The sequence below is a fragment of the Danio rerio genome, chromosome 9 (assembly GCF_052040795.2).
Source record: "Danio rerio strain M-AB ecotype USA chromosome 9, GRCz13ab, whole genome shotgun sequence".
NCBI lineage: Eukaryota > Metazoa > Chordata > Actinopteri > Cypriniformes > Danionidae > Danio > Danio rerio.
In genome coordinates, this window is record NC_141029.1 from 54,102,501 (window position 1) to 54,130,000 (window position 27,500).

A 27,500-nucleotide genomic window follows, 5' to 3' on the forward strand; every position below is an offset into this window, starting at 1 on the left:
GTGTATTTTCAGTTGGTGTTTTGTTGTTCTGGCAAAAAAATAAAGCCCAAAACTGCTGATGTTTCAATAAAATAACCAACAGAAGAAAGTTAAACCAGTTTTGAACAAGTAAAGGGTTAATAAATAATGAGTTTTTAGTGAACTATCCCTTTAAGATGTTGTGTGAGGATGTTTTGTGTTTTTGATTACTCTGTTCAGAATATTGTTGGCTGAGCTGGAGGGTCATCAGGAAGCAGGGCCGTTTCTGACACCCGTAAACCCTAAATCTGTCCCGGGATACCGCAAGATCATCAAGAAACCCATGGACTTCTCAACTATCAGAGACAAACTCGCCAGCAGCCAGTGGGTCTCACTTACTAGAATATATAGACTTGTCAGTTATATTATTGGGGGAAACTTTAACATTGCAGGTCTAGAATCAGAAACAATTAATGCAGTCATAAGTTGGCCTGCTCCCATTATTTACAGACTTTTGTTAATGGGTGTTACTTCATTATTATTATTATTATTATTGTTATTATTATTTTTTTTTTGCATTTCATTATTTCCTACAATGCAACTTTTACATTTTGTTCCTTATAAAAACGAAATTTTAATTAAACAGTCATTGCAGTCAAAAAAATATGCATTTAGTTTTATTTATTTACATATTTATTTAATTATTAAAATTTTATTTTAGTATAGTTTATTAAATATTTTATTATATTTTATCGCATTTTAATTTTTAGATTTATATATATATATATATATATATATATATATATATATATATATTTTTTTTTTTTTTTTTTTTTTTTATATTCATTTATGTTATGTTTTGTGTTGCTTTTTAAACACTGGTTTTAACCAGTAATGTTTAGTCAAACAGATTCAATATATTTTACAATAATAATAATAATAATAATAATTTTAATTAACCAACATTTTAATCAGTCACTCTAGTTGAAAAATATACATTTAGATTTATTTGTATTTATTAACTTATTTATTTTTTTATTTAATTTGATTTAATTAGTATTAATTAATATTTTATTTTTGTATTTATTTTCATATTTTATTTATTTATTTTTTGCTTTGCATTGATTTTTGAACTCATCGTTTCAAACAGCTATTTTTAGTCAAACAGAGTTAAGATATATTGCAATAATAATAAAAAAACAATACATTTTGTTTCTTAATTAAACCATAATTTTAATCAAACAGTCACTGTAGTTCAAAAATATAAATTTAGTTTTATTTGCAATTATTTATGTATTTACTTATTATTTATTTATTGTTTAATTTTAATTTATTGTAATTTAGTTTATATTTTATTCATATATTTTTGTAAATCTTTTTCACTTTGCATTGGTTAAAACGTGAGTTCAAAAATTTTTCAGTAGTTAGTTTAACAGATAAATTGCAATAATAATAATATAAATGTACTTTTTCTGAGGTGTTATAATGAAACCATAATTTTAATCAAAAAGTCACTGTAGCCAGAAAATATGAATTTGTTTTATTTGTATTTATTTAGTTTATTATTTATCTACTTTTTTTACTTTATTGTAATTTAATATTTTATTTTTATTTATATATGTTTTGCTTTGCATTAATTTTTAACTCAAGTTTTAACCATTCATTTTAGTCAAACAGATTCAAGATATTTTACAATAATAATAATAACAATATACATTTTTAGTTTGTTTTAACAAAACCATAATTTAAATCAAACATTCACTGTTGTTGAAAAATATGAATTTAATTTTATTCGTGTTTTTTATTTTATTTATTACTTGAGTTTTTGTCACAATCTTTTATTATATTTTAATTTATAATTTAATATTACCTTTATATTTATATGTATTATTTTATTTTTATTCATATATTTTTTGCATTGCATTGCTTTTTGAACTCAAGTTTTAACCAGTCATTTTGGTCAGATTCAAGATATTTTGCAAAAATAATAATAATTATTATTATATTAAAAATAACGATAATAATAATGATAATATTAAAATAATAATAATAAAAGTATACATTTTTATGTTTAATTTACCAATATTTTAATAAAATTGTAATCATGAATTTAGTTTTATTTGTGTTATTTATTTATTTATTTATTTATTACTTTAAGATTTTTTTTGTTATTTTATTTTAATTTATATTTTATATTTTATATTTTATATTAATATATGTTTTTACGGTCACTGTAGACAATATTTATGATTTTTAAAAATTTAGTTATGTACTTATCATTTAATTTTTATTTTATATAATTATTTTATTGTATTTAATTAAATTTTATTGTACTGTAATTTATAGTTATTTTCATATTTATATTTTATTCACTTTTATTTTATTTATTTATTTTGCTTTGCTTTACCTTTTGAACTCACATTTTAGCTTCTCATTTTTGCTTAAACGTATTCAAAATATATTGCAGTAATAATAATAATAATAAAGTATATATTTTTTGTTTTTTAATGGAACCATCATTTTAATCACTGTAGTCGTAAAAAAATAATTTTTAATTTATTTCATTTTATTTTCAATAGAAACATCATTTTGACTAGACAAAATTTGGAGTCCAGTAGACTCAAAATACTTCTTACACACACACACACAAAGTGAATATCTCAGAAGTATATAATCAACTTAAATGAACCAACATATCAATGCATTTATGGTGAACCTTACAGTGCAAGTTAACATAACAATGTGCATTACATCACCTTTAATAATCACACATCGCCATTTCCTCCTGCAGGTACTTGAATCTTGAGACTTTTATTATCGACGTGAACCTGGTGTTTGATAACTGCGAGAAATTCAACGAGGATCATTCAGTCATCGGCCGAGCAGGACACGCGATGCGGAGGTTTTTCCAGAGGAGATGGACTGAGCTGTTGAGGAAAAACTCCACGAAAACCAATGTAAACTCATGAGACGCAATACACACACTCATTTTTACACCTCATTCACACACACCTCGCTCGCTCCAGCACAGCGACAACTGAAGGGAATTATCCTAACACTACCTGTACATATGACTGTTTTGTTTTTTAAATAAACGTTAATATTATAGTGGATGTACTGTATTTAATGTTTTTGATTATTTATAACTTCATTTTCTATGACAAATAAGGCAAAAATAGTCAATGAATGTGTTTCTTTAGGGAAAATATGTATATAAAGACTAAAATAGGGGGGAAATGTATTGTTTACATAATTCTGAGCTCCTAGAAAGATGGAAAATACAATATGGTTACATTAAAAAATCCCAGTGACTTTAATTGAATAAGATACACAAGTAAGAATAATAAAAAAAAGCTAGAAAAGAAATAAGTGTTTACATAATTCTGAACTCCTAGAGCTCCAGAATATTTGTACTTGTTACATTATAAAGCTGCATTTGTGTCAACGTTTGTTTAAATTACAAGCTCAAAAAAAAAAAAAAAAACAGGCCAATTTAAAAGACTACTAATATTAAAAATTGAGTCTGAGTATTTGTATTCTGTGCACATTAGACTCCAGACGTCCAGGAATTACTAGTTAATAGATTAGTTCATGTGTTAAAGGGGTTCTGTTGTGTTTTGTTTTATACTTTCGGTTGCATTAGCAATGTTGTCTATGCAATGTTGTAGCAATGTTGACCGCCGTGCATTTATACACTACCTGACTAAAGTCTTGTCACCTATCCAAGTTTTAGTAACATAATAATAATAATTTATAGTAATAATAATAATAGTAATTAATAATAACAGTAATAATAATAATAATAATAATAATAATAATAATAAATAAATAAATAATAATAATAAAAATAATAATTTATAGTAGTAATAATAATAACAGTAATAATAATAATAATAATAATTATTATTATTATTATTATTATTATTATTATTATAGTTTATAATAATAACAATAAAAATAATATATAATAATAATAATTAAATAATAATAATAATTTTTACTCCAGACAAACTAAAAGAAAACTTTATCTAGAAGAAAAATATAAAAGCAAATATGTGAAAGTTCAACAAAATGCATGACAAATGCATGATATAATAAATATGCATTTAATCCTAACATTTTCACTCATATTAAATAATTAAACAAACAACAAAAGACAATTAGAAAATTAAAAAAAAAACTCAAAATAAACTTAATTTAAGCCGACAAAATACTTAAATTTAGTATAATTTACTAAAATAAAATGATGGAAACCTGAACCTAATTGCATTAAAAGCACTATACACTACCTGACAAAAGTTGTCACCTGTTTAAGTTTTAGGAACAATAAATAATAGCTTGACTTCTAGCTGATCATGTGGTATCAGAAGTGTCTATGAAAGGCAAACGCCTCTAGATTACATTTATCTTACCAAAATAAAATATGATCATGTCTTGATTTTAAATGATTTCATTAGGACAGTAAGCTCTGATTTTGCTTAGACTAACGTATTGCACTGGACAGTCAGAAACCATATTTCAGGAGTTTAACTGACAAGTCTTTAAAACACATGCCCATATTGTGTTGTAAAGGCTCCGCCCTCTTCTTGAAAGGAGGCGGGGAGCAGCAGCTTATTTGCATTTAAAGATGCACAAAAAACTGCATGTATTTGCTTATTAAAAACCCCATTTATAGCATTATATAATAATAATAATAATCCATAAGGTATTTTGAGCTAAAACCTCGATATTGTCTTAATAATAATATTAATGATGGGAATTTTAAAAAGCATAATAGGACCCCTTTAATATATGCAAATCCTGTTTTACAGCGTGTTCAAGATTCTCAGCGCATCAGGGCACTTTCTGAAAACATTGGTGCTTTTTCAATATTCATATCTTTGTTCTAAAATACCTCAGACCTTCAGTAAATGCCATTATTGCTGTCACTCATGTACTATACCACAGTAAAACCGATTAATTACTCCCTCTAAAGCCAAATCTACAGGCCAGAAACCATTCAGAAAACCTTCAACACGTTACCTTTGCATTGTGGCGCTGCATTTTGCACAGTCTTGAATCTGATAAACAGGATATTTCTTGTGGTTGTTTCTGCCACTGGGAGCTGCAGTGTTTTATTTTAGACTCTGAATACTTGAATCCTCTTGTGTGGAGATGTGATATGAAGGTGTAGCTTTTCTGTTTTGTAGAAGTTTTATTTTCTCTAGTTTGTATCACATACATAATAAAATGTTTTTGAGCAGCCTGCTTGGTTTTATGATGTTGATGCTGCACTTTGTGGAACTTATGTTATTCTGGTTGACACTGTTGACATGTTTCATAATGTTATTACAATTTTTACACATTTATTCATCCATTTTGCTTCGGCTTAGTCCCTTTATTTATCAGGGGTCACCACAGTGGAATGAACCACCAACTTATCCAGCATATGTTTTATGCAGCGGATGCCCTTCCAGGCGCAACCCAGTACTGGGAAACACCCATACACTCTCACATTCACACACATACGCAACGGCCAAGTTAGTTCATTCAGTTAAGCTATAGTGCATGTGTTTGTATCATTAAATATGTAAAAAGGGCGACACGGTGGCTCAGTGATTAGCACAGAGTCCCAGCTGGGCCAGTTGGCATTTCTATGTGGAGTTTGCATGTTCTCTCCGTGTTGGCATGGGTTTCCTCCGGGTGCTCCGGTTTTCCTTACAGTCAAACCACATGCACTATAGGTGAACTAATTTGGCCGTAGTGTATGAGTGTGTGTCTGTGAATGAGTGTGTATGGATGTTTCCCAGTACTGGGTTGCAGTGGTGGGAGTAACGAATTACAACTACTCACGTTACTGTAATTAAGTACATTTTTGGTGTAATTGTACTTTCAAGAGTAGAATTTTAAGCCTGTAATTTTACTTGTACTTAAGTACAAATTAAGCTGAGTAATCTACTTCGTTACTTTTATAAACACAATTCGTTACAGAGTACTGTCAATAAATTAATATTTCAGCCACGCACTGACCAGCATTTCGGTAGCCAATAAAAAAAGCTGATCTTAACGGACCAATGAAAAGCCTGGTACATTATTTGAACCGAAAAACAAGTTCAGGCTACTGCAGATTTACGTGACCGTCATCATACAGTCACAAAGTTATCAATTGACTTATGGAGATTTAAGACAGAAGAAATGAGGAAGAAATAGCAGAGGATGAATGCATGGCCACACCCGGAGGAGCTGTTCACCTACAGGTACATAGGGAAGAAAGAGGACAGATGTGCTGATGTGAATAGCTATGTTATCATCTAAAATGCTTATTAAATATATGCCCAAAACTGGAATATCGCATAAAAGACTGCAAATAAAGCAGCGTTTCTGTCCATCAAGTCAAAGAGAACAAAATTGCCACCTTCTGATTAACTGGCGACAAATATCAAAAGTAAAAACAGAATTAGCATCAGTAGGAGCAGCTGCGTGAATAAATTATCTTCATTTAATAAGTGACTTGCGCATCAGAAGTCAATCCTGCACGCAGTGAACGCGCGCTGGCGTTTGAAGGCGCGAGACACGGAGTGCAGTAACTCTTGACAATTCTGGAGGTCATTATTAATGTAATATAATACTGAAATGGTTGAGGTGGTTTAGAATGACCAAAACAACACTTTAGATGTTTTACAATGTGCTTAGCCTGCTGGTTTGTCCATTCACACACATTTTCAAAATATATGCGCATTATAGCGTTTCCATCAACCGTTTTATGTGCATATCCAAAAAGCGCAAAAATAAGTGGATGAAACCTGCCCTCTGCTGTGCCATCCGGCTTACAGGGTTTCCGTGGGGTCTTAAAATGTCTAAAATATAAACATCTAAATTTTAGCCCTTAAAAGTCTTAAATTCGCTGTTCTAGATCTGAAATATGTTTGCACATGTCTTATTTTTCCGATGTACATTGTAACGCTACTTCTAATGCTCATTTAAATTATTTTTTTGTTGTTGCTTTGTTTCGTGGTGGTGTAGTTCTTTATTTCACTAGTCCTATTGTAATTTGCAGTATTAAAACTACAAATAAGCCCAGCATGCAATAGCTCAGTGCGCGCGGCAAATGTGACGTCATCGCCGTGTTTGCGGAGGTTCACTTTGGATGCGCGCGACATGATTTCGGGTGAACAGTTCACGCGGCGCCGCGCTTGATTTGAGTTGAATTTGAATCACTTTGAAGAGATTTTGTCTGTAACAGTACGACTGTATGCGTGGACAAAGAGATAACCAGATGACCGATAATTCTTGGCTAGAAATTGCAACAGCCATGGAAAGGAAGTGTTTTGTTAAAGTTTGGAAAAACCTGGGGGATAAGTTTGTTACAACAAAAAAGAGGCCATGGCAAAAGTGGAGACCCAGGTGGTTTTAAGATTACAGAATATGTTTTTCCACCATTTATAGGTTTTACACTGATGGATCATTTTGAAGTTAAAGCAATGTAACAAAAATTAAGTAACAAATTAAGTATTTGATAACTGGAAAATAATATATGAACCCATCAGCTTACAGTATACTGAAGCCCAATTTCTAGGCTTTATTGGTGATGATGGACAGGATTGTTGGACCATTATTGCCTTTTCAACTCATTAGTAGAGGACAGAAACTAGCCAGACAATAATGTGTCAATTGTTGAGTGGGCAAAAAAAATTTTTTTTGCTATTATTCTTGCCAGAATAAAAAAATAATAATTGTAGAGTAACCCATGTTCTGTTGTCATTGATATTTAACTTTAACAGGTAGAACTGTCCGTGATATAAACTAAAGTGAGTGATACATCAAACTTTGATTTAAAAAATCTTGAAAAGTTATAAAACTTTATAATCATTCATTAATTTTCTTTTTGGCTTAGTTCCTTTATTAATCTGGGGTCGCCACAGCGGAATGAACCGCCAATTTATCCCGCATATGTTTTACACAGCGGATGCCCTTCCAGCTGCAACCCGTTCTCATTTACAACAACAGACAATTTAGCTTACCTAATTCACCTAAAATGCATGTGTTTGGACTGTGGGGAAAACCGGAGCATCTTGAGCAAACCCATGCAAACACGGGGAGAACATGCAAACTCCACACAGAAATGCCAACTGACCCTGCCAAGGCTTGAATCAGCGACCTTTTTGCCTTGAGTCGAGAGCGCTACCCACTGCCCCACCCCGTCACCCAACTTTGTAATCATAATAAATTATAAAAATAATGAAAAATAATTATTTTTAAAATCTTGAACAATATTAAAGATATGACGTAGTCTTAAAAAGTCTTAAATTTGACATTATGATATCTGCAGAAACCCTTTTTTTTTTTACAAGACTTTAGTCTATAATCTGAAAAAAAAAACATTATGGTAAGAAGACAACTTAATTTGTGTGATATTTAATTTATTAATAATATGTTTAGGCACTAGGCAGTGTTGTTTTGTGGTTTCTGACGGTTCAGTTCGCGAATTAGGTAATTACCAAGGTTTCTCCATAATTTGCAAGAGTTTTTTTTTTATATATAAAATCATCTATTGATCGTACAGATAAAAGAGGCATCATTTGAAATGATAAAAAGTCGTGCATTTGTGCATATTTCTGTTATCTTTATACTCAAAATAGCAAAACATTGTTTTTGTAAAATAATCATGATGCGCAGTGGGTATCGCTATCGCCTCAAAGCAAAAAGTTTGTTGGTTGAAGCCCTGTCTGAGTCAGTTGGTGTTTCTGTGTGGAGTTTGCATGTTCTCCCCATGTTGGCATGGGTTTCCTCTATAGGTGCTCTATAATTATAATCTATAATTAATGCTGTTTACACAGTTTAAAAAGTGTTTATAGTATCTTTAGATGTGTTATGTAAACTGTGTTTTACTGCCTGGATCTTGTCTGACTCCGGATTTATGGATAATTCCACCAATACCGCCAAGCTAAAAAAGTAATTTGTAATTTTGTAATTTGAGTAGTTTTTACGAAGAGTAATTTGTACTTTTACTTGAGTACTTTTTAACACCAGTACTTTTACTTGTAATTGAGTACAATTTCAGCAATGTAACAGTACTTGTAATTGAGTACAATTTTTTTGTACTCTTACCACCACTGCTGGGTTGCAACTTAAAGGGCATCCACTGCTGGATTAGTTGGTGGTTCATTCCGCTGTGGCGACCCCTGATAAATAAAGGGACTAAGCTGAAGGAAAATTAATGAATGCATGTTATTACTGTGCTTTTTTCTTTTATATATATTCTAACATGGCAGTGAATGTAGTAGTAAATTCAAAATGCTGAATACACGGTAAAAATCCAGTTTATAATGATATATTCATGATTTTTGCACAGTTTATGATCACTGTTTTATCTTTTTCATTGAATTGTACCAATAGTTTAAGTTAATATTATCTATACTTTTTAATATATAGTTGTATTTGGCTTTTGTGCAACATTTTTCATTATAATTTGCCATAAAATTCATAAAATGTCAACAACAAAAACTGCACCAATATATCAGTACTCTACTATGGAGCCAGTGACTGGATGATGCATGGGGATAGTTTCCTAATCTTCAAACCTGTTTCCGTTTAAAGAGCACAGTATTTCTCTCAGCTGTGTCCGTGTTTTTCTTCTCTCAGCTCGAGTTTCTCATTCTGAATATTATAATCTCTGTTTGTTTATGATGGAAACTGCACTGAATAATATCGCGGAGCTCAGTTTCAGTCACGTGTCATTCCGGAAATGTTGAATTAATTCTATTGTTAATGAAATCACCCGGTAAATTGGGTTTTATTATGGTCTACCCATGCCCAAACCCGTAAACTACACCTGACAGTAATTTAAATAGCAAATATTGTTGTATCGTGTAGCAAAGACGACTGTATCTATTCGCGCATGCGCAGTAGCGGCAGCTGTATCCTTTCTATACTGACACGGAGCTTCGCTTCGGGAATTAGGTGTGTTGGTTTTCTCTTTTGTTGTGTCGATATTTTATTTTCAGAATATTTTAGTTTGATATATTTACTTGATGCATTTTTGTTTGTGTGTTTGACAGCACTTTCATCTGCCAACAGGTGAGTTTCAACAGTTCTGCTTAACCTTTTGAGTTTGAACGTATTATTGAAACATTATTAATGTGTTGTAATGGGCTAGAAAACATGCACTTTTGTCAGACTTTTGAAGACAACATGGCGCTTTATTTGCATAAACATCTGATTATTACGCAAACAGATGTTTAGATACTTTTAAATAAACAAACAAATGAATAAACTTGGGAAGTAATTTTCAGACCATAAGCAGAACGTCATTGTCAATAAATATTTTTAAGAAAATTTACATATTTTATTATTTATATAAGAGACTTATTTTAAGGAATTAAGTAATAATATGATTTGAAAATGTCCTCCGTTTTTGAATAATTTATTAAACAGGAATCTGATAAATATGAATTTACACACACACACACACACACACACACACACACACACACACACACACATATATATATATATATATATATATATATATATATATATATATATATATAACAACATTGACAAGTATGACAATGGAATTGATATTTAATTGATGTTTATGTTAAATATTTATTATAGCTATAATTTATATTATAGTTATAACTTTATAGCAGATAGGAACAAAAATACGTCAAATAAATTAATACATTTATAATAAATAATTGTAAAATAAGCATTTTTTTACTTAACACTTTTTATTATTAAAATTATTATAATTATTATTATTATTATGTGGCTGCATGTGTTTTTGACGCATTCTGAATCATACAACTGGTAACAAAATGCTTCTTTTTCCTGCACAATATTTAAGTTTGACTACTCATAAAACTAAAACTTGCCTAGAAAAGTCTTTGAGATTGTTTAAATATATATTCAAGTTTTCATCATATAAAATTGTTTAATTTAATATTTATTAGTAATCAAGGGCGATGCGGTGGCTCAGTGGTTAGCACTGTTGCCTCACAGCAAGAAGGTCGCTGGTTCGAGTCCCGTCTGGCCTCTGGTGGTCAGGATAGCCGACTGAGGATATGGAATATTTCCCAGCATGCAACAGCAGGTATTTTGACTTTGACCATGACTTTTTAAGACACCCTGTGCACACCAGATTTTGTGAACCTTTGAGTTTTCCTAGTGTGTTAAAGATTCTGAGGACAATGTCATGTGTCTGTGTGTGCAGGCTGTGAGATGTCTATGCTGTTCTCTCTCTCTGCTCAATCTGCTCCTGTTCTCGCCTGTGCTTTCTCGTTTGACGGACAGCTGCTCGTCTCAGGGTAAGCCCCACCCACTTATCACAGCACTGCAAAATTACTGGCCAACTTCCCTTGACAGAGTCAATATTAAGGAATAAAACAGCATACAATACATAAAACATGAAAATATATCATTTATTCATTCATCATAGTCCCTTTATTAATCAGGGGTCACTACAGCCGAATGAACCGCCAACTACTACAGCATATGTTACATACAGCATATGCAACCCAGCACTGAGCCACCGTGCCGCCCTGAAAATATATGATTTTTTTTGCTTTTTTTTCTCTGCATGTAGTGGAGTTTTTGAGTGATTTAAGCAGTACTCTTTCTCTCTCTCTCTCTCTCTCTCTCTATGTCTCAGTTTTTTTTCTGTTAATAGTTGTTGTCATTTTATTAATGAATATAATGTGTGATGTGATTTTGAGTTATGTGTTTGAGTGATATCTTGGTGAAGTGCTTTTCTTTTTTTAACTTTTCTTCCCCATCTATAACAAAACGTCATCACATTTTCAGGCCAATAATCATATTTTATTAATTTTTAGATTTATTATTTGTTTAAATGCATTTTTAGGCAACAACACAAATGTTTTAACCTCAGAAGAGCTACAAAATCAATCACAGCATATTAAAAGATTTCTTATTCTGAGCAATTGTAGTTTATTTATTGTAAGAAAACTTAGGATTTTTTTAAATTCCAGATTTTTAATTTTATTTATTTATTTATTTATTCATTTATTGTTATTTTTATTATTTTATTTTATTTTTTGTTAGTTTATTTATTTTATTTTATTATTTATTTCATTTATGTATTTGTCAGTTTATTTATTTTTATTTATTTATTTATTATTTATTTTTATTTTTATTATTTATTTTTATTTATTTAATTTAATTTAAATTTAATTGTTATTTATTTAATATATTTTTTATATATTTAATTCATTATTTTTTATTTAATAAAATTGTATTTTTATTTGTTTGTTTGTCAGACCTTTATAGAATAAACAAATATTACCATTTTGCTCAAAGCCATACTTAAAAATCCTGTAAACCCAGAAGAACTTGAGAATTGTCAAGTGGTCGTGGTCTCTTAATTTTTTCCAAAGCTTCATGTGAAACAAAATCTTACACATTTTGACCAGCAGGTGTCAGACTCTGATTTCAGTGTTTAATGCAGCAACACAGTCACAGACACACAAAACCCATAATATGCTGGAATTGAACAATATTAAGACTATTCACCCTTAAATCTAGTGAATAACTACACAAAACAAGCTCTGCTTGCTCTCTTCTTGCAGGTCGGTTGATAAAACAGTGGCGGTGTATGATGCGGTGAGTGATGCCTTGATTTATTTGCCTTAACATTTCTGATTATTTGTTTTCAGCAAGCTGAGACTGTCATAAAAATAATAGATGTGTCCTTAATGTCCTGTGAACATTTTTTTGTGAACTAAAAATAAGTTGTAATAGAAAAAACATCCCAAGGCGGCACAGTGGCTCTGTGGTTAACACTGTCGCCTCACAGCAAGAAGGTCTCTGGTTCGAGTACCAGCTGGGTCAATTGGCATTTCTGTGCGGAGGTTGCATGTTCTCTCCGTGTTGGCGTGTGTTTCCTTTGGGTGCTCCGGTTTCCCCCTCAGTCCAAACACATGTGCTACAGGGGAATTGATTAACCAAATTGGCCATAGTGTATGAGTGTGTGTGTGTGTGTGTGTGTGTGTGTGTGTGTGTGTGTGTGTGTGTGTGTGTGTGTGTGTGTGTGTGTGTGTGAGTGTATGGGTGTTTCCCAGTACTGGGTTGCTGCTGGAAGGGCATCTGCTGCATAAAACATATGCCAGAATAGTTAACGGTTCATTCTGCTGTGGCGACCTCTGAAATGGAGACTAAGCTGTAGGAAAATGAATGATTTAATGAAAAAATCCTTGCTCTATTTAAGATAGCTTGGGGAAAATATAAAAAATTCACAGCAATAAAAATTTTTATAAACATTTCACAGGAGGGATTTTAATATTTTTGTTTTGAATATCTTGTTTGTAAATGATAATCAGTGTGATTATCAAGAGTGTATCACGTGTGCTGTGTGCGGTCTGTAGTGGTTCAAACACATGTGTGTGTTTGTGTGTGAACAGAATCGTGGAGAACGTCTACACACTCTGACGCAGCACAGCTGGTGAGGCTGATCTGCTCTTCATCTCTCAGTTTTGCACGATCCCAAAAGATCTGCAATGGTGTTGTAGTGTTCTGATAAGGATATTTGTGCCATGTGTGGTTTATTTATAAACTAATTTAGAGAGGATCACGTGCTTATGATTGATCACAGCTGGTACTGCATCAGCTCCGTATATTGCACCAATCAGACGAATACCGAACCGTGCCTAGGCCCGTTTCCCGGAATGTTTGAGAAGTGTGAGTGCTCTGAATCGGGCTCTGGTATGGTTTAGTTGGACAGCCCTGGCCTGGTTGGAAGAGGTTTGCCAGAGCGTGGTTCACCTGGGGTCAGACGCGGTATGCTTGTAGTGTGAGTGCAAAACGCGCCAGAGCCCGAAACTGAAGACGAGACGTGACTTTTAAGGGACTGTTTCATACGGAGTAAATAACCATTCTTACTGTCTAATGAGCGCAAATTGTCCTAGATTATTAAAGACGCAAACCCCTCACTACACGACAGCTGCACCTTCAGCAAACCTCCTAATACCTGCAGCACGAGGGCTTTATGATTGTTTATGAGCGTCAGCAGTGGCTGATCTGTTCGGCGAAATATCTGACTGCGTGTCACCGCATATGAAACGACTAAAGCGATACAACTCAAGAAATCTTGAGAGCACATCTACTGAACAGCGCATCATCGATGACGTAAGCGAGCCCGAATGTGATGTGAGTGCGGGCCGTCGGAGACGGCACAAGTGTGCTTCGGCTTGGTTCAAGGCAACTGTACACAGTGTGAGTGCACCCTAAATTACCAGAGTTTCCAACTCCAGTCATCTATGTCTTGAGGAATCCCCCCTTCCACCCCTACTCCTCCCCTTTTCTGATAGGGTGGCAGGGCGGCCCAGTGGTTAGCACTGTTGCCTCACAGCAAGAACGCTGCAGGTTAGCCTGCCCTTTCTTCTTATGTTAAAGAGCCCATATTATACATGAAATAGGGTCATATCTTGGTTGTAAGGGTCTTCAACAACAGTTTAATATGCATGCAAGGTCTAAAAACACTTGGATTTATAATCTGCATTTATTTTTACCTAATTATCCCAGCGACTCCTGTATGAATCGTCCAGTGATTCATTTGTTCCCAAACCCCTCCTTAGCGCGAAGCTAATCTGCGCTGATTGGACCGATGACAGTCTGTTGCGATTGGTCGACTGCCTTCAGTCAGAGAGTGAAATGCCCAACAGCTAATCAGCAATATAAAAGTAATCACAGTTCATACACGCTCGATAGTGTAGGTGTGGATTTTAGCGGCCAGTGGGTCAATGAAAATACAGTCGATGGACTTGAAAATACAGACGACTGACTATTTTATTGAGCAAAAACTCCAAAAACAGTTGAGGAGATCACATAGCTTGTCTCACACTGCTCTTTTCACACACACACATATTCCACACACACACTTAACCCTGCTCCGGACAACAACGCGCGCACACACACACACAAACACACACACCTCCGGACGACAGCACGCGCACACGCACACACACACACACTCACTACTCCTCCTCCACGGAGCTCTGTAAACAAAGCAGCACGCGTCACGTTTTAATCGTGGCTTAGCACCCGATATGAGAATATAGTGAGTTAACCTGATACAGTACACGCGGTTATAAGTAACAAATCACAACTAAATACACTTGCAAGCTCGAGTCAACGAGGCAACAACTTTAATCGTACGTACTTACACTTGAGAAATGGAGGAAGAAACCCATCCTGACGTCCATCAGTAAGTTACTCTTTACCGGAGCACCCGGAGGAAACCCACGTGAAGGCAGGGAGAACATGCAAACTCAACACAGAATCGCCAACTGAGCCGAGGCTCGAACCAGCGACCTTCTTGCTGTGAGGCGACAGAACTACCTACTGCGCCACTGCCTCGCCCCTGCATGCATTAATGAATTTGTTTGTTTAAATTCAACATAAATACATTGTTTAAAACCACTTAACGTGAAAAAATTGAGTAAATCCAAGGAATCATCTTTGATTATTATTTTTTTCAGTGTAGTTTGACCAACAGTAAAAATGTAGCATAGATAAATTAATGTCGTTTAATTTGATTTACTGAAGCATGTATTACACCAAATAACATTACCGAAAAAGTTGACCCCCCCTGATCGTCAATGTATAATTCACACCCTGCTTATGGGGACATTTTTTTTGGTCCCCATGAGGAAAATGCATCATGAATCACACAGAATGGAGTATTTAAAAAATGAAAAGGTGCAGATTGTTTCCTGTGAGGTTGGGTTTAGGGTTAGAGGTGGGGTAAGGCTATAAAATAAGTCATTTTTACACTATAGACCTTTTTCTTGGAACGCAAAATTACCCATGATGCTTTGCGTGTATGCGCAAGGAGAATGCGAAGAACTTGCGGTCGGCAGCTGATGCGTGTAAACAGTCACATTTGGACAGCTTTGAAACGATAGTTTTAATCTATTTTACCTGCTCTTATCCTCTTTGAACTAATACTGTTGTCCATCAGCACCATCTCCTGGACTGATCATTTAAAGAAATGCGATCTAATAGGATGGAAAACAGCAGCTGTGAGGCATTTTCCCCTCATTGTCAGACGGCATCTTCTGCAGTTTAAATGAAGCCTCGTCATTGCTAAAGTCAACATTTTCTCTTTATTTCAAATATATAACCAGCCCAGACATATGTAATTCACCAAAATGTTTGAAACACACACGTAGCCTGTACTGTGCCACTGACACACTGATTTCATAACTGTGACAAAGTGAAAATATAGGCTAGTGTCATTTTGAAATGACAGAAAAACACAAACCGTGGTGAATACAACACACGAAATAAAACACAAACGGCTCGAGATTAGAATGAACAGCAAATAAACCAGCAGAGGATCAATAACAGACTTTTATTGCTCATTTTTGTAATTTGCACGACTTTCATACCTGTTAAGTTTCATGCCAGTACTCTGGTTTGCTCGCTCTCGCTCTCTCTCTCTCTCTCTGTGTGTGTGTGTGTTAAAGAGCCGCTGAGCTAACACTGTATTTCTGACGGCAGACACGTGAACTAGGAGAACGTTTTTCTCGTATTTCTGACGCGCTTGAACCACACGTGACAGATTATAACGGCTTTAACAGACACATTTCTAAGTTGTGTGTCACAAAAACACTCTATAATCCATTAAAAACATCATTGAAACCCATTTTCGGAGCGCAAATTACCAGTTGTAAATGCTGTAAACGGAAGTTTTTAGCATTCTACCGGAAGACGCTGGTCGTTATGTCGCCCTCCATGCAGCAGCCATGAAAAAGGTCTATAGAGAGTCCTCATAAACCATATATACACACATGATGTGTGTTTCTGTATATGAGAGAAAGAGCATGTAGTGATTGTGTTTGTGTGACCCTGGGCTTGTTAGTTGTCTGTCCTGCAGGTCTGACAGATGGCACACACACACACACACACACACACACACACACACACACACACACACACACACACACACACACAGTCCAGCCATCAGGACAGTAGCAGCTCAGTGAGGCATTCGTCCAAACCTGGATTACACACCATCAACACTCAGAAGAGCTGCACTTCTGTTATATAATGATGGCTTATGGCTTCAAACAATAGTTCATAACCTCCAGAAATTCTGCTTATGTTGACCTATTAGTCAGCTTTCTGTGAAAAAGGCAATTTGGAGTAATGTTAGGCCTAACACCCTTATTTTCCCCAAAACAGATCATGTGACCACCTAATGGCACAGTAAGAGCAGTCTGTTTGTTGCTCATAAAACCACCCTTTAAATTCTCCTGTACAGCAACATTCTCCTGACATCAGTCATTTTATTTAGACTAAAAATGTAACAAAATGATAAAAAACCAAATTGAGTTTCTCTAAGCTGATCCCTCATGAGAGCGAGAAATGGTTTTAAAATAAACTGCATTGACCTGTCTTGTCTTGCATGCTGTCGTTTCACATTTAATGACCCGTTTTTTTCCTCTTCATTTTCTAGCTGAAGCATTGAAAACCTCTGTCCAAGGTAAGTGCTCCTTGTTTTAGAGCAGGGGCCACAAATCTCTGTCCTGGAGGGGCGGAAATGAGTTAATGTTCTGAACTGTTATTTTACGCAGTCGATTCAGTCAGCGGTGTGTTTCCCTAAAAGCAATATTGAAAAAAGATTGTCGCAGGTTTCATTAAACTTTGTAGGAAACGACAGAACTTGCAACCGGTTGCCTTTTGAGAAACTTTCTAGGTTTGGTTAAACTGCTACATAGATATATACACTAGATATCGCATAGGGACTCTGAGCATGCGTCAATAGCGCCGCCACATTGGTACAGTGCTCCCAGGACAAATGTCATTCAACCGCACTAGTCAAGACAGTGTTATTACGTGAAGATGCGGGACTTTAGCGCTGTCTACAGGTGTAGTAACGAGCAAACAAAGAAAACAAAGCACAGAGGCAGAACATTTCATAGGTAAGGTTAAGTTTTTTTTCTGTTTTTGTATGTTCTGAACTTTTGTGCTAATCAGGTCACGTTATTGATGATAACAGTCACTTACTGCATTCACCATACAGCAAAGCAGCTCCAACTCGCACTAAACACTCGGCTTATGCTAGTTTTGTTGAATAAAATCAGCAAACAATGCAAAAGAAATATGACAACGAGATGCTGCACTGCCAGAAACTTGTATTATTGTCGGCTAACGTTAGTGAAAGAGTCATTCGGGGGATTCATTCACAAACGAATCGCTCCCTCCGTCAGTATGAGAAGTGAAAGCAGGAGAGGAGCTGTGTTTCAGGACATGATTAGATCAAATTTAACAGGGAGGGTGAATAGTACATTTCTCTACACACGAACAGAAGCTTTTTGTCAGGAATGCCCGTGCGGTCACTGATCCATCAATGTAGAAAAGTGATGTAAAATTATAATTTTCGTAATTAGAAAAAAAAATTACATAGTAACATCCAGGAAAACTCCCGATCATAGATATATGTGTATATGTGTATATCTCTGGCTTTGGATGGCCACAGTCCTCCACTGTACCTTGGTCCCGCATTCATTTCAAAGGAGCCGCTACCCTGTAGCAATATGGCGGCGCTATTGACGCATTCCGTCCAATAGACAACAATAGGCCAGGCGACATCTAGTGCAGTGGTTCCCAACCTTTTTCTTTGGGCCCCCCCCATGAACATATACAAACATTGGAGCCCCCCCACCATATAAATACACACGCACGCACATACATATGTACTGTGTGTGTGTGTGTGTGTGTGTATATATATATATATATATATATATATATATATATATATATATATATATATATATATATATATATATATATGTGTGTGTGTGTGTGTGTGTGTGTGTGTTTGTGTAATATTAATATATAGTAATATGTATAGAAAATATTAATTAATCAGTTTTAACTTGTCTTGGCCTTCAACAAAACCAAAATTTAGGTAGGCTTTGTCATACTGTCTAATCTTTTTCTTCGCCTCTGAAGAATCACTGCATTTACGTTTGTCTGCCATTTTTGTTTTGATTTTGCCTTTACAACACGTTGACAAGCAGATTGCGCGAGTGAGCAAAATTTAAATAATTATTTAAAGTTATTTATTTTAATTATTTTCACTATTATGTTGGAATTTTAAGCATGCGTTTAGATTTTTATTTTTTTGGTACTTAAAAATACATATATAATAGTAGGGCTGCTCGATTTTGGGAAAAATCATAATCACGATTATTTTGGTCATAATTGTAATCACGATTATTCAAAACGATTGCCAGTTAAAGTCAAAATTATTAGCGCTCCTGAGATTTTTTTTTTTTTTTATTAATATTTCCCAAATTATGTTTAACAGAGCAAGGAATTTTTTATTTCCTATAATATTTTTTCTTCTATTTGTTTTATTTTAGCTAGAATAAAGAAAGGTTTAAATATTTTGAAACCAATTTAAGGTCAATATTATTAGCCCCCTTAAGCAATATATATTTTTGATTGTCTGCAGAATAAACTACCGTTATAATGACTTGCCTTATTACTCTAATTAAGCCTTTGAACTGCACTTTAATCTGAATGCTTGTATTTTGAAAAATATCTAGTAAAATATTATGTGTGCTGTCATTATAGCAAAGACAAAGAGAAATCTCAGTAATTAGAGATGAGATATCAAAACTATTATGTTCAGAAATAAGTTAATAAAATCTTCTTTCCATGAAACAGAAATTGGGCAGGAAAAGGTTTGCTAATATTCAAGAGGGCTAATAATTCTGACTTCAAGTGTATACATACAGTTATTTTCCACCCTGCAAAGGAAAGAGAAATAAATACAATAGAATAAAAATATAAAACAAACTGTGTTTTAAGCATCTTCACTGTAAGAAAAACACTTTAGCTACAGCAGTCCTTCAGTCAAGAGCAGCGAGGGTTTTCTCGTTGTGTTTGTTTAATATAAAAACAGGCGGCAGAAGGATTATAGCGCGATGTCTCTTTAATGGTTTCTCTTTCACATCTTCTGATCCTCAACTCGTTTGTTTATTACACAAATGAGGGTTAATGTAAATAATCACTAAACACCGCGTTTTGACACCTATTTGACCATTAAAGCGCTCACGTTAAGATGACTTTAGATGTCTGCGCTCCTCTGCTCGTCTCAGTGTGTGAATGAGAGTGAATGCTGACCGGCCGCATGTTCTGACTGCGTGATCGTGCTGCACACACACATAAGCTTTTTCGCGCTTTCAAGAGCCATTTAAGAGCGTGTACAACTGGAACGTGGCAAAATATGATGCAATAATCATTTATCTCGATTAATGCTTTTTTATAATCGTTTGAAACCGAAATCTAAATCGGATATTCGATTAATTGCAAAGCCATTTATAATAGTGGAGCATTTTTATGCCTTTTTCTACCTCAATACTTATCCTCTCCCGCGCCCCCCCTGTGAACTCTGGCGCCCCCCTTAGGGGGGCGCGGACCCCAGGTTGGGAACCACTGATCTAGTGTACATATCTATGAAACTGCTAGATCACCAAATTGATCGCGTTTCGCGAATCAAACAAATCCGCCCATTCGGTTCACGAGTCAATTCATCGTTGAACCGAAAATCTTCTTCCAACGTGTTTGATTCTGTTAGCCGAGAAGAGAACCGCTGAATCACAGACGGTTAGCGTTAAGCTCGTGGGCTAAAAGCGACCATCACATATTGGTTTTCACGAACATCATTTTATTAAAACATAGAATTGTAATATTAACATAATTTGCGTAGTTTGAAAGAACCGATTTACAGAAATAACTCAGTTTTGAACTGTTTACGCAGTCTTTTCGGTCAGTGGTGTGTTAGGAAACGATTGTCGCAAGTTACATTAAACTCAATAGGAAACGACACAACTTGCAACCATAGTTGCCTCTGCTAGTCATCAATCTGATCGCCAATTTATTTATTTATTTATTTTATTAAACAGGTAGATCAAATACAATTACATACATAGAGACGAATAATGCAAATAAATAAACAAATGCACAGAAATACACACAAAGACAAATAAACGCCAGGGTAACAAAAAAAAAGGACTGATGAAATAAAGTTACACCCTAAAGAGACACAAAGGAAGAATATAAGGATGCAGTTTTTGTTGGTTTTGGATGAAGAGAATGCTGGATAGTTTCCAAATATTGGTCTGGGTCGATTTTGAACAGTTCAAAAATAGGTTTAGAGCTACTAAACTTCTGTTTGTTAATATGAAACTTTTCTGATAGAATACACAAATTAACTACATATACTTTTTCCATGTTTTCTTTAGAGTCTTCAAACAATCCAAAGAATATAACTTTAAAAGAAAAGGAAAAGTCACTCATAATATAAGATTGAATAAAGATCAACAAATCTGACCAGAATCTCTCTGTGAAGGAGCACTGCCAGAACAAATGAATAGAGTCTTCCTCCGAAGAGTGACAGAATGAGCAGTTTAAATCAATGTCAGGCTTATATTTCTGAAGACAGGCCTTAGTAGGATAACATTTGTGAGTTAATTTAAATGTTACTTCGTTTACTTTACTTGTAATCAGATACTTGTGAGGCAAAGTCCATACTTTCTCCCATGGAATATTTTCAACAGTGTTGTTCCAATAAGGTATTACATAAGGGATTGTTATTATCTCTCTCTGGAAGAAGCCTCTAATTTTACAGTTATTTTTCTGTTGGTCTGCTGAAAAACACACACTTCCAACCATTGTGTCGATTTATTTCAGGGAGTGAGTGTATGGCCATGGTAGTGTGACACCTTGCATTAGAATAAACACGCCAGAAGGGATGGAGTTTACAACAATGGCATATTCACTAGGAGTAGCAGGAATGTTAAACTTCTGAAAGAGGCAATCTGATTGCCAAACAACTCATCCCAGTCCGTTCACGAGTCAATCAAACATTGAACCGAATATTTGAACATGTGTGATTCATTCAGTCGAGAGCCGCGGAATCACAAACAGTAAGAAAGCGTTCAGCTAAAAGCAAACATTGGTTGTAATAAACATCAATAAAATATATTTAAGCATAAAATTGTATTATTATCGTGATGCATGTGGTTTGAGGAACCGATTGCAAGAACCGAAGTTTCCAACATTCTGTGCCGTTCATAATAGATGCCTCTTGTAGCTACATGAGGCGGCACTTAATGTATTTTTTTGTAACTTAAAGTATCTCTAGTTTGAATGATAAACAAATGTAATTAAAATATTGCATATTTAAAAACAGTGGACTATTGAAGCCGTGCAAACAAACAACAGGGAAGCAATATTGTATAAATCTGTTCAGGCACGCACACATGAATAATGAATCAGGGCAGATGCTTTGTTTATGTTTGGGAAGGACGAGACGCATTGTTTGGAATATAATGAGAGTTGTTCAGCATTGAGGATGATAATAAACCTCTTCCTGTTTGTGTGTGTGTGTGTTGACAGGAAGGAAGTCACAGGGCTACTCCAGAACGCTGGTCTGTGATTGGTCAGAGGAGGATGTGTGTGAGTGGCTCTGGGATGAAGGATTTGAGGCTCTGGTGGAGACATTTAGGGCCCATAATATAGGGTATATGCCGAGCTAGTGCTTTTCCCATGCTGATACACTTCCGGTGACCTGTTATTGTGAACTTTTTTTTCATTTTATACGGTTCCTTATACAGCATCGATGTTTTAATGTCATTAAAATACATTCAGTTAAATAAACTTTAGCATTTATTTAGTTGCTCAAGCGTAAAACGAGACAAAAAGCCGTTTACTCGCACGCGCCCATCAGAATCGGCAGGCTAACGCAGAAGCTCCATTGAATATACTGGGGTAAAATAAATGCTCATATTATAAAGACATGGCGGGGGAAATGTAATTTAATGCAGTGCTTCATGTACAATCTGAGACCCACTTTAAATCGGATATCACTCAGCTAGTGGAGATCGCTGATTTTTTAAAGAAAACAGACCTTAAACGCACCGGATTTTGCATTGGCATTAAATTCGCCGGAAGCGATTAATCCAGGTTACTGGCAAATTAAAAGTCCTATTAGCATGCTTCGGCATATACCCCATTGACAGGGCAGAACTCATCATGTTAAGCACAGAGGCGCTGAGCAGCGAATTTATCATTGGTAAGGAAACACACAGAAATCTGCTCCAAACATGCTCCCTCTGACTTATTATGAGTGCTTCTATTATTAATTATTGTTTAATAATAAACAACCTTTGGAGATTTTTTTTTGTAGTAAGCAACCACCAACAACACCCTAGCAACATTCTGGCATTGTGGTTTGCACTGGCAGGCATTTTTTGTGGAAGTTTCTAAGGAAATTATACCTCCACTCCTGACAAAAAAAAAAAATACAGAATATAGTCTATTGTAGGCTTTTTTAATATTTCAGATGCCATGGGCTCTCAGATATGATCTTTCTAGGCAGCAAGAGCTCCATTTTAAAATTGTAAAGTGTTGAGAAGTTTTGTGTTCTTAAACTGCAAACTCATAGTGTCACACCCCTGTTCAGATTATGGTTCACTCCAATCTCCACTCAATCTCTGGCCAATCAGGACTGCCTCAAGGGCTTTATTAACTGCACCTGTGCCCACAGTTTGCCGTTTTCTGGCTGCACATGGCTGAACTGCCGAGGACTAAATTTGATTTCCTTTGTTTTCCTGTGTGTGCGTATTTGACCATGTAAGTGGCTTTTGTATGGTTTAAGTTTACTCAAGTGCTCATGTTTCATGTTTGCCATATTTCTGTTTAGTTATCCCTGCTGAAAAATCCAGCTTAAACCAGCCTAGGCTGGTTGGCTGGTTTTAGCTAGTCAACCAGGCTGGTTTTAGAGGGGTTTTGGCCACTTCCAGGCTGGTTTCCAGCCATTACCAGCCTGGTCTTAGCTGGTCAGGCTGGGAGATGACCAGCTAAAACCAGCTTGACCAGCCTAGCCAGGCTGGGAGCCCAGCCAAAACCAGCTATGTCCAGCTTAAACCAGGCTGGTCAAGCTAGTTTTTAGCTGGATTTAGCTGGTCATTTTCCAGCCTGACCAGCTAATATCAGGCTGGAAATGGCTGGAAACCAGCCTGGAAGTGGCCAAAACCCCTCTAAAACCAGCCTAGGCTGGTTTAAGCTGGATTTTTTAGCAGGGATGTCCTTTGTTTATTGGTAAACTGAAACATTGTATTTCTGTTATTTCCTTATACACGCACATGCACAACTTTCCTCCTGAGCACAAATCCTTGTTGATGCTAATAAAGAGTGACTAGACTGGACCTCTTTCTACCGACAGCACCACTGGCTTCAAGCTAGCTACCTAAACATTTCCCTCCTAACTCCTTTTCATAGAGCCTTATACTTTTATATATATAAAAAACATTCTTTATACTTTAAAAAAGTACTATTATTTAACTAACAACATGTATTCAACATGTCATCATTTTTCTCAGAAAACATTTCTAATAGTGCTGTTGACTTGAAATTTAAGTGAAGTTTTTCAAACTAATTTCGAGAGGAGCACGTGATATAATTGACTGCAGCTGGCCTCCTATCTACACTCATTAGCTAGCCAATCAGATTTATCCTAACTCACTATAAGTTGCCTAGCTGGATATTACTCCCTTATCTTCGTTTTTCGAGGAAACCCCCCGTCCACCCCCTTTCTCTTCCTTTACAAAAGGGAAGCTCTCGAGAACCACCTGATCTCGTACTCCCCTCACATGCTCTATGGACCTGGCGGGAGCCCTGGGCTCAACTATCTCCGAGCTCAGGGTTCTCTCCCGGGACAGCATGCCAAACCTGCTAACAGTTGTCAAGCAATATCTAAGTGTGAACTCTTGAAACAAAAAATGGATGGTTCGGTGGGTCACGTCTATCAAATCTGAGCTTTATTAATTGTATTTTCTATTGGATTTACCAATCAGAATCAAGTATTCCCGACAGCCCTGTCATAAACGATAATTATTGAAATAATCAGAAGTAGTGATCAAAGATTAGAGATCTCCTAAGCTGAGTTGTGTGTGCAGTGGGGAGTTGATGAGTTGAGTTTTTCACCTGTGGTTGAGGCTGCAGCAGCTCCAGTGGTGTGTTGGTTTTTTTCTCTGTGGATCCTCAGGAGGAGCTCGATTGTTAATGAATGATTTTTCCAGAAGTGCTGCTGCTGTGATTCTCCTGCTCATCCTGGCTGAACTGACTGACTGTGTATTGATTACACATGCGGCTAGAAAACACCATCCTCACGTTTTTCTCCAGCTCCTTATTTAATAGGGTATATGGCGAGCTAGTGCTGTTTCCATGCTGATACACTTCCGGTGACCTGTTATTGTGAACTTTTTTCCATTTTATACGGTTCCTTATACAGCATCGATGCTGTAATGTCATTAAAATACATTCAGTTCAATAAACTTTAGCATTTATTTAGTTGCTCAAGCGTAAAACGAGACAAAAAGCCGTTTACTCGCACGCGCCCGTCAGAATCGGCAGGCTAACGCAGAAGCTCTATTGAATATACTGGGGTAAAATAAATGCTCATATTATAAAGACATGGCGGGGGAACATGTAATTTAATGCAGTGCTTCTTGTACAATCTCAGACCCACTTTAAATCGGATATCACTCAGCCAGTGGAGATCGCTGATTTTTAAAGAAAACAGACTTTAAACGCACCGCTTTTGCATTGACGTTCAATTCGCCGGAAGCGATTTACCCAGGTTACTGGCAAATTAAAAGTCCTATTAGCATGCTTCGGCATATACCCCATTGACAGGGCAGAACTCATCATGTTAAGCACAGAGGCGCTGAGCAGCGAATTTATCATTGGTAAGGAAACACACAGAAATCTGCTCCAAACATGCTCCCTCTGACTTATTATGAGTGCTTCTATTATTAATTATTGTTTAATAATAAACAACCTTTGGAGATTTTTTTTTGTAGTAAGCAACCACCAACAACACCCTAGCAACATTCTGGCATTGTGGTTTGCACTGGCAGGCATTTTTTGTGGAAGTTTCTAAGGAAATTATACCTCCACTCCTGACAAAAAAAAAAAATACAGAATATAGTCTATTGTAGGCTTTTTTAATATTTCAGATGCCATGGGCTCTCAGATATGATCTTTCTAGGCAGCAAGAGCTCCATTTTAAAATTGTAAAGTGTTGAGAAGTTTTGTGTTCTTAAACTGCAAACTCATAGTGTCACACCCCTGTTCAGATTATGGTTCACTCCAATCTCCACTCAATCTCTGGCCAATCAGGACTGCCTCAAGGGCTTTATTAACTGCACCTGTGCCCACAGTTTGCCGTTTTCTGGCTGCACATGGCTGAACTGCCGAGGACTAAATTTGATTTCCTTTGTTTTCCTGTGTGTGCGTATTTGACCATGTAAGTGGCTTTTGTATGGTTTAAGTTTACTCAAGTGCTCATGTTTCATGTTTGCCATATTTCTGTTTAGTTATCCCTGCTGAAAAATCCAGCTTAAACCAGCCTAGGCTGGTTGGCTGGTTTTAGCTAGTCAACCAGGCTGGTTTTAGAGGGGTTTTGGCCACTTCCAGGCTGGTTTCCAGCCATTACCAGCCTGGTCTTAGCTGGTCAGGCTGGGAGATGACCAGCTAAAACCAGCTTGACCAGCCTAGCCAGGCTGGGAGCCCAGCCAAAACCAGCTATGTCCAGCTTAAACCAGGCTGGTCAAGCTAGTTTTTAGCTGGATTTAGCTGGTCATTTTCCAGCCTGACCAGCTAATATCAGGCTGGAAATGGCTGGAAACCAGCCTGGAAGTGGCCAAAACCCCTCTAAAACCAGCCTAGGCTGGTTTAAGCTGGATTTTTTAGCAGGGATGTCCTTTGTTTATTGGTAAACTGAAACATTGTATTTCTGTTATTTCCTTATACACGCACATGCACAACTTTCCTCCTGAGCACAAATCCTTGTTGATGCTAATAAAGAGTGACTAGACTGGACCTCTTTCTACCGACAGCACCACTGGCTTCAAGCTAGCTACCTAAACATTTCCCTCCTAACTCCTTTTCATAGAGCCTTATACTTTTATATATATAAAAAACATTCTTTATACTTTAAAAAAGTACTATTATTTAACTAACAACATGTATTCAACATGTCATCATTTTTCTCAGAAAACATTTCTAATAGTGCTGTTGACTTGAAATTTAAGTGAAGTTTTTCAAACTAATTTCGAGAGGAGCACGTGATATAATTGACTGCAGCTGGCCTCCTATCTACACTCATTAGCTAGCCAATCAGATTTATCCTAACTCACTATAAGTTGCCTAGCTGGATATTACTCCCTTATCTTCGTTTTTCGAGGAAACCCCCCGTCCACCCCCTTTCTCTTCCTTTACAAAAGGGAAGCTCTCGAGAACCACCTGATCTCGTACTCCCCTCACATGCTCTATGGACCTGGCGGGAGCCCTGGGCTCAACTATCTCCGAGCTCAGGGTTCTCTCCCGGGACAGCATGCCAAACCTGCTAACAGTTGTCAAGCAATATCTAAGTGTGAACTCTTGAAACAAAAAATGGATGGTTCGGTGGGTCACGTCTATCAAATCTGAGCTTTATTAATTGTATTTTCTATTGGATTTACCAA

General features: G+C 35.7%; 1 protein-coding gene and 1 long non-coding RNA gene across 20 annotated transcripts in view; one reads left to right on the plus strand and one right to left on the minus strand.

The window, feature by feature from the left end:
* baz2bb (bromodomain adjacent to zinc finger domain, 2Bb) overlaps positions 1-3,071 on the plus strand; it is a 129,454-nt gene extending 126,383 nt beyond the window's left edge. For all 19 annotated transcript variants that reach the window (XM_087268425.1, XM_087268429.1, XM_087268438.1 and 16 more), the window contains 2 exons: positions 199-342; positions 2,750-3,071. In XM_087268425.1, the coding sequence (XP_087124551.1) occupies positions 199-342; positions 2,750-2,927 (322 nt within the window). In that variant the 3' untranslated portion in view covers positions 2,928-3,071. The remainder of the gene's footprint in view (positions 1-198; positions 343-2,749) is intronic.
* Positions 1-27,500, minus strand: part of LOC147835440 (uncharacterized) — a 456,431-nt gene that overhangs the window by 91,699 nt on the left and 337,232 nt on the right. The window lies entirely within an intron of this gene.